The 8,777-nt window shown below is 41.7% G+C and overlaps 1 protein-coding gene across 1 annotated transcript; it reads left to right on the top strand.

Moving 5' to 3' along the window:
* The first annotated feature begins 1,805 nt into the window (after positions 1-1,805).
* Positions 1,806-7,153, top strand: LOC311249433 (delta-type opioid receptor-like). The gene is made up of 4 exons (XM_084340454.1): positions 1,806-1,986; positions 2,308-2,560; positions 5,596-5,948; positions 6,277-7,153. Exons 2-4 carry the CDS (start codon positions 2,316-2,318, stop codon positions 6,804-6,806), a joined length of 1,128 nt encoding a protein of 375 aa, XP_084196580.1. The 5' UTR covers positions 1,806-1,986; positions 2,308-2,315; the 3' UTR covers positions 6,807-7,153.
* Positions 7,154-8,777: the final 1,624 nt, after the last annotated feature.

Genomic DNA, 8,777 nt, shown 5'->3' with positions numbered 1-8,777 from the left:
TGTGGGGCCAGTATTGCAGGATAAATGAGAGCCGTTTCTTGGCACAGGAAAGAGAAATGAGCTCAAAGGCTACATCAGGCTTGGAGCGGCTTCAGAGCTTAAAGAAACACTGTACAGTAGGTAAATAAAGATATTTTTCTGCTTTTATTAGAGTAAAAATGCTCCCTTGAACAAAATGTGTGCGTTGCTCCTCAGATCTCCACAGTTCAATCAGCATTAAGTTTTTAAAATAATACAACTGAAGTGTTTCAACTTTTACTTTTTAAATTGACTTTGAAGGTGAAATGATGGGTCGTCTTGCTTCCTGGTTGGTTGGTTTGAACCCTGCCCTCAGTGGATCTTGGTCATATATCAACTCCCTTTCCCGTCCCTGAGGACTGCAGAAATACTGCAAAATGTGCAGTGCTGTGTCCAGCAAGATGGTTATGACCCCACCACCCGGCGCTGAATACTACCAAATCCATCTCTCCTGCCTTAACCTCCACTCTACCTCCTCCTGTTTTCAGTTTGACAGAGAGAACATGCAGACATTGAGGAAATTTACACCAGGAAATGTATTCTCGTTGCCTCCAGGGAATGTGACTCTAACTATATTTTTAGATTTTTTTACATCACAAGTGGACAAATAAATGATATCATTACTATTTTATTGCGGATAAACTGGTAACACTTTATAACGAGGTCCAAGACTGTGAGTAGCTGCTAATGAGCGAATAAGAAATGATGACTTTATAGTTAAAGGAATGTTAGTGAGTCATTTGTGAAGAACTGTGATTCGAGGACTAATTAGTAGAGAATGAGTTACTAGAGAACAGACTGGGAGATAATATATTATGGGATTTTTATTGTAATTACTAAATACTTGAAACATCATACTGAGTAGTATGAACAAGTAGCGTCATTAAATACAACGTACTTAATCATAAGGTACTGTTTTTGTGCCTCCTCAAGTCAAGTGTAATATAATACTGAGTAGCTGCCATGTAGACTTTTTAATTACTAATTACTTACTAATTAGTTATTTTTTGTGCCTCCACTAATGATTAAGTAATTAGGGAGTCTACTTGGTAACTAATTATTAGTATATTTCACTTGACTTCAGGGGACACGAAAGAGTAACTAATGATTAAGTAATTAGTAAATAGGGAGTCGACTTCGGAACTACTTAATTATCTTGAGGGGGCAAAAAACAGTAATTAATGATGACTTAATTAGAGTTAATGAGTCTACTTGGTAGCTAAACAGTAAAATGTTTCACTTGACCCTAGGGCACGAAAAGAGTAACTAATGATTAAGTAATTAGTAATTAATGAGTCTACATGGTAACTACTCAGTATTAGTAATTATTGAATTATCTTGCCACTCAGATATTTATGAACTAATCATTACCTAATGATTCGTTAGTATCTATTCTCTAGTAACTCATCATTATCTACTATATAGTCCTCGAATCACAGTTATTCAGGTGTTACTCATTAATTAACTATAAAGTCGTTCCTGATTCATTTCTTACTCTGTCCTTAGTATCTATACTCACATTTTTGTGCACCTCATTGTTAAGTGTTAGGGGTTAACCCTCTATACATTTTCAGATCGGGGATGTCTCGGTTCATGAAGCTCAACAGTTTTTACTGCGCTGTGACATACGATAGGAAGCTGCGCCCGCCTGCAGGTCATTGTCATCACTCTGTCATCTCATATTTTGGGTGATGGTTACATATCTAGGGTGTGTGTGTGTGTGTGTGTGTGTGTGTGTGTGTGTTTGTGTCTAGCCTGACTGCGCGCCACCTCCCCATCAGCGCGTGTGCACGAGTCTCCGCAAAGCCGCTGCTGCTCCTCTCCAGGCGCGCAGAAGCATCCCCAAACTTTGACGCGCTGTAACCTTCACCAAGACGACAAAACCACCTGAATTACAACCGGGAGGATACGTTTTTTAAAAAACTCATATACTTCACAGGCTGCGTCCGCTGATTCGGGTTGATCAAGGTGAGTAACCTGCGTGCTTCAAATCACAGTGATGCGTTTACCGTGCGCGCTTTCGTTCCTGAGAGGCTGTGTGTTTATTTCCCCACTGTGTTTTGCATGATCTACAAGTGGCTCCGGAGCCTACGTGAAGTTTATACAGCTGTCATGGTTTTACAGTAAGGTGATGACGAGTATTTCTCATTTTAATAAGGATTAAAATGAATTTTCTCGTGCGTATTTCTGGCTCGATGCCATCGTATTTCCCTCACTGATTCCCATATGCGCATTCCCCCCCCCCCCCGTGTGTCCGCTTTAAAGTCTCATTTCAACCTAACTAAACAGGTGTCAACATGGAGAGCACTCCGGTTGAGATTTTCAAAGAAGACACTAAGTGCCTCTCCACGCTGCTGGACGACTGTCCGGTGAATTCTTCAGCCTGGGTGTCCGGATACGCAGACAGCCGCAATGTGACCCACGATGATAGCTGGGAGCAGGAGGGCATGTCTCCCATCATCCCCATCATCACTGCAGTCTACTCTGTGGTGTTTGTGGTCGGCTTGCTGGGCAACTGCCTCGTCATGTATGTGATCATCAGGTAAAGTCACTTAGGAGTTAAATAAAATACATTTCTTTTCTCCTATTTTTACCATGAAAACCATGCAAACACTATGCAAGAGGCTTTTATAGCAATATGTTGTGGTGATTAACTGTTTTTTGACCTTAAAGCATCATTAAAAGATAACACTAATTAGATGGATCTAATCTTGGTTTGTATGGAAGCCTAATTGTGCCAAATGTTTTCAGAAAAAGAAAGAAAGACAGAGGTCCAGGCAGAGCAATGTGTTTCTCTACTGTCACTGTAAATGTTATTACTGGAGGAGAAGGCACTGGCACTGACAGTAACCTTTAGGCCATCTGGTCTATGTCATTCTCTTTAATGCCTGCATTTGGTCTTTGATGTTCTGTGGATACAAATCCTTTATATAAATAAGGCAAATTGCACTAAATCCCACTTACACGGCTCATCCAAAGTGTTAATGTGCATGTAAATGAATGAGGCAGCATCTAAATGTACTAGTTTTATAGCTATTAAGTCACAAGAGTCCAAGATGCATTTAGACAGAGAAAAGGTTCAGATGAATGCTGTCATCTCCAATTCAACGTTTAATGTGTAAAGTATTGATCCTGAAGTGCTGAAACCTTTAAAGTGGCTCATTTTATGAATCTAGTAACCCTCCAGACGTCCAAAATATAATAACAATTTTCTATAAATCTCTCCCAGTTGTGGGCATGATATTAATCAGAGTTGAAACCAGTGGTGCTTTATCAAGCTGATAGCCTGCTTGCACCTCATTGGGCGTTATTTATGGCGCGCGAGAGCAACAAATCTCCCCTGATGTCATGTGAAATGCAGCAGTGCCATCCAGAATGCTTTGGTCCATAGACAACAATTACCTCAAATCAGATTGATTGCGTCGCCTGTCGCCAGAAGCCAATTTCAGCACTACAGTTGCAGAAAATACTGTACGTTTGGCTGTTTAGCGGCTCCGTGGAGGACGATTCAGCTGCAGTATAAAAGAGGTTTTTGTGTTGATTTAGTGTAAACGAGTATCTGAAATTACACTTGTCAGTAGGCCACACATTAGACGTAATGCTAGTAGTAGCACAAGTACCTGACATCCTTTATGGCTTTCAATGGGCACTGTTTGTACTCTTAAAGCCGCTCCGATCACTATTTTTATATTAACAACAGATCAAATGTCTACATGTGATGTGAAAGGTGTCGCTCACAGATAATTATAACCTAGACGTACAGTTCCAGTTTAGTGTCTTTCAGCTCATTGTTTTGGTTTATGTTTTGTTAGCAAGTTAGCAAAGTTAGCGACTAGCTGGTGAGAGTGAGAGTGTTAAACAGCGAAGGCAAAATATTTGCCTCAGGGGATGGAGGACAGCGAAACAGTGCTAAAAGGAGAGTAAATGTTTGGCTAAATGAATGCTAATGATGCTTTAGCCAACTGTCTGCTAACAAAACAACTTGAGTCATGTTTCCCGTCACCAAAAACGTCTAATAATGCTTGTTTAAAGGAACAGTCATTACACATTTGCTTTTCTATTAAGAGTTAGATGAGGAGATTGACACAACTCTCATGCGTGTTAGTTCAGTAAGAAGCTACAGCTAGCAGCCTGCTAGCTTAAAACCACGTGTCATTTTTACATGATTGAACAAAAAAAAGATAGAAATTACAGTAAGTGAGCTTTAGAGGTGCTGGTTGGATTTTGTTGACCTTTAGACATAATCAAGCTAGCTGTTTCCCCCTGTTTCCGTTTATGCTAAGCTAAGCTAATGCTAAGCTTTGAATATAACATACAGTCATATAAATAGTCAATCTTGTCATCATACTCTCGGCAACAAAGTGAATTAGTCTATTTCCCAAAATGTCAAACTATTTCTTTAAAGCAACATTATGTAGAAATTGGCATTTTGTGCAATTTGGTGCCCCAGAACTCACGTGCACACACACACACACACACACACTGACTCTCACAAACACACATCTATTAAGGGAAATTGGGAGGCAATCGCCATTCCGACATAACGCCATTCCGACATAACGCCATTCCGACATTAGGCCCTAATAGTCGGAATGGCAACACTCAAACCTTTAATGAAATGTCCCATCATTCCGACATTTTTTTGCCTCCTAAGGTCAGAATGGTGGTATTTATTTATTTTTTAAATGTCTTGCCATTCCGACACATCTTTTAAAAGGGTTAGGGTTACGTTGAAACTTTGTCGGAATGCCGGGACGTTCGCATGTTGGAATAGTGGTATGTTGGAATGGTGACATGTCGGAATGGCGGTATGTCGGAATTTTGGGAAGTCGGAATTTTGGGAAGTCGGAATTTTGGGATGTCGGAATACCAGCATGTAACCAGTGACATTAATTCACTTGTATATTCAATGTAATGTAACAAAAATAACATCCACAACCATCTGACGACCCCCGAACAATAGTGCGAATGGTGGCCTGTGACTTCACACAAATGTTTCATCCATGGAAAGAAACATTATATAGGTTTGTTTTGTGATCATTTATAGCTGCACCAAGGAAATGAGTCAGACGCACAAATTCAATTTAAATGACATCAGATGATTATCAGCCTGGTGCTGGCAGTGGATTGAGGAACATGTGTGGCATCAACTGTGTTATTGTTTTTTACAATTAAGATATATTTATCATGAACAAAAGGGAAAGCTAAAAAACACCTCTAATCTCAACGCTTCATTCAGTAGGCGTTGCTACAGGTTAAAATTAACGCTTTGAATTCAATTTTAAATTAAACTTACTTAGCAAAAGTCATCATATACTGCTTTAATTCTATTATAATTTAATGAAGTGAAACGAGTGATTATGTGTGCCCTGCTATCAGCAGCATACTATACATAACAATGAAGCGTGAGTCAGAAAAATTACATTACGGATTCAAGGATGCAGTGTGTTCTAATGGACCATGTTTAATTCATTATGAACCAAGAAGGTCTTCAGTCTGGATGAACGGTCATCTCTGGTCACAACTAGCCTCCTCGCTGTTACAGGACAACCTTGTGTTCTGCATGTTTATCAACAGGTACACAAAGATGAAGACAGCCACCAATATTTACATTTTCAACTTAGCCCTCGCCGACGCCCTTGTCACCACCACGATGCCCTTCCAGAGCACGGACTACCTGCTGAACACCTGGCCCTTCGGCGAGGTGGTGTGCAAGGTCTTCATCTCCATCGACTACTACAACATGTTCACCAGCATCTTCACTCTCACCATGATGAGCGTGGATCGCTACGTGGCCGTGTGCCACCCGGTGAAAGCCCTGGACTTCCGCACACCCATCAAGGCCAAGATGATCAATGTGTGCATCTGGATCCTGTCGTCGGCCGCCGGGATACCTGCTTTCATTCTGGGTGGCACCCAGACGAAGAGCGGTGAGGAAGTGCTTTCATCCTCCTGTCCAGGTTGAAAAGCTTCAGCCAATATTTTACACTTAAAGGGTAATATTTTAAGAGCAGAAATATGCTCTATCAAGTCTATCAGGGCAGAGTTTTCTATTAGCCACACATCATGCACCGTCCTTCCTGAATATAGATGATGTAAGAAAAAGAGTTTAGAGCAAAATATGCAGATAAGCTCGCCCATAACGGCTCGCTAAATTGAAAGCAGAAAGGCCCAGAGTGGAATTTTATTTATGATAAAGCACAAGTGCACTTGCTTAATTCATAACCCTTCCCTCCCTCTCTCCCTGTGCTCCTGCAGACATAACTGAGTGTGCCTTACAGTTCCCGGAGCCCTACGTGTACTGGGACACGCTGATGAAGGTCTGCGTGTTTGTCTTTGCCTTCGTCGTGCCTGTGCTCATCATCACCGTGTGCTACTCCCTCATGGTCCTGAGGCTGAAGAGCGTCCGAATGTTGTCCGGCTCGCGGGAGAAGGACCGCAACCTGCGGCGGATCACGCGGCTTGTGGTGGTCGTGGTGGCCGTGTTCGTGGTCTGCTGGACGCCCATTCACATTTTCATCCTGGTCAAGGCGCTGGTGAGCATCCCCGAAACCACCGCCATCATGGCCGCCTATTTCTTCTGCGTGGCTCTGGGCTACACAAACAGCAGCCTCAACCCCGTCCTCTACGCCTTCCTGGATGAGAACTTCAAACGCTGCTTCAAAGACTTCTGCCTCTCGGCCAGACTGAAGGGGGAGAAGGTGACGGGGAGCAAGAAGGCGCCCAGCTCTGTGCGGGAGGCCGCTGTTCCCCTGGAGAACCATGACGGGACTAGAAAGCCCACATGACTAGCAGTGGAACTGTCTTCGATTTCCCACATTGGAAAGGAAGACTCGCATGACCTGGGCCTAACCCATGTCACATCAGCAATGTAGAATAAGAGACTTGACTTATTTTCATTATCACCTGGGGTTTAACCAGTGCCAACACCGATATGATTTCATTTCTGAGATCAAATCAAAGCAACACCTTGTAAATTTCATCTTAAATCCATAGAATCAAAATCGTCAAGCTCCTCTACATGACAATTACTTTATCCTCTTCCCCTTTGCTATGGTTTCGTCATTTTGTCTATGTTCAGACTGCCCGCACAAATCCATTTTTTTGGCAGGTCCAGATCGATTGTAGGCGTGGACAGCAAAAAAACACGTGAAATGGGGGTTGAGGTTATTTTCTACAAATGCGGCTCAGTACAGACGTTCTGGCTGCTTATGTCAAATTTATTTTGAGTCACTTGCAACATGTCACACAATGCCAACGTCAAATCCAGAGTCACAGAGGTGCATCGGAGCGGCTAATAGCAGTGCGGTATGGAAGACATCACAGGGAACAACAGTCGGTGGAGTCACGCTGAAATAAATTGTCTGCTCCGCGACTCGACAGCTGATGTTTTGGAGAACGAGGTGATGGATCTTTGTTTACTGAGCTGCCATGTGGGAAAGCCACGTCACCAGCGCTCGTAGCGTTCGTTCATGCGGATATGTTGGTGATGTCTGGACACAAAAATCCAATCTGATCACTTGCGAGTAATATTGCTGGCAGTCTGTCTTAAAAAATCTGATCGGAGCGATAAACCTGATTTGCCTGCTGTCTGATCAAAACCTTTGATTCATTATTTTCCACGTGGAAGTTCTTATAAAGATTGTGTATTTATTATTTATTTTAAGCAGGAAAAAAGACCAAAAGTAATTAATGTTTGTCTTATTGTCGAACCATCCCTTGTCCTGCTAAAGAGCCTTTTTATAAAGAAAGAGCTGATCATTAGCGATGTATGATACAAGAATATAATGCCAAAATTTCATATAGTATTGTTGTCAAAGGTCCAGTGTTCAGGATTTAGGAGGATCTATCGGCAGAAATTTGATAAAATATTATACCAGAAAATAGCAATCATGTTTTCGGTAGCTTTTATATCTACAGACGGAGCCGGTCCTCTTCCACAGAGTCTGTCATGTTGCAGCGCCATGTTTCTACAGTAGCCCAGAAGGGACAAACCAAACTGGTGGTTGGATTGGTCATACACTGGACTTTGCATCCCAATTGTGACCAAGAATCAAGAGCGATTTGATTTGAAGTTACGTTATGTCAGAACAACAACATGACCTAACTTTATGTGAAGTGACTGAAATACTTACCACACTTCCGTTACGTGACGTGAGTTAGTTACGTAAGTTACGAGCCTGAGCAAAGTTATTTTCACCCAAAATATGAGGATAATAGAAAATAAGTCTTTTTTGTGCTTAAAGGCTCATTTATGCTCAACACCTTCTGTCTGATTCGTTCACATTTCTGCACATTTTCTAATAGATGATGGAAACGGACCAACGGAGCAGTACCTCCGGTAGTCGTGGTAGGCAATGTAGCAGTGTAGCCAATATTTCAAGCAAGATACGAACACAGCACAAGAGGAAGGAGTTTTAAAGATGGTGGAACATTTTTAAGATGCTACTACAGAACAGGTGGGATGAGACTGGATGGGAATTAAAGGAGGAGCGCCAGACTTTTGATTTTTTTTGTTATCGATACAACCCCCATGAAATGACTCGTTTGACTATCATTAGTCATTCAGTACAAAAGAATTGGGATAGTTTGTTTTTAAGCTTAAGGCCGCTGACCAAAATGCATGAGCTAAATCAGTGTTTTACATTTTGTTTACGCCTTTCTCAACTCTTATTTATTGAGGTCATTTCCACCTTTAATTTTTTCTACTGCCAAATGTGCCTTTAACAGTCCAGGATAACAAATGATTGCAGCAGTGG

This window comes from Pagrus pagrus (assembly GCF_965226575.1).
Source record: "Pagrus pagrus genome assembly, chromosome: 20".
In the NCBI taxonomy this organism is placed as follows: domain Eukaryota; kingdom Metazoa; phylum Chordata; class Actinopteri; order Spariformes; family Sparidae; genus Pagrus; species Pagrus pagrus.
The sequence above is the reverse complement of the archived record's forward strand: the minus strand, read 5'-3'. Positions and strand labels throughout refer to the sequence as shown.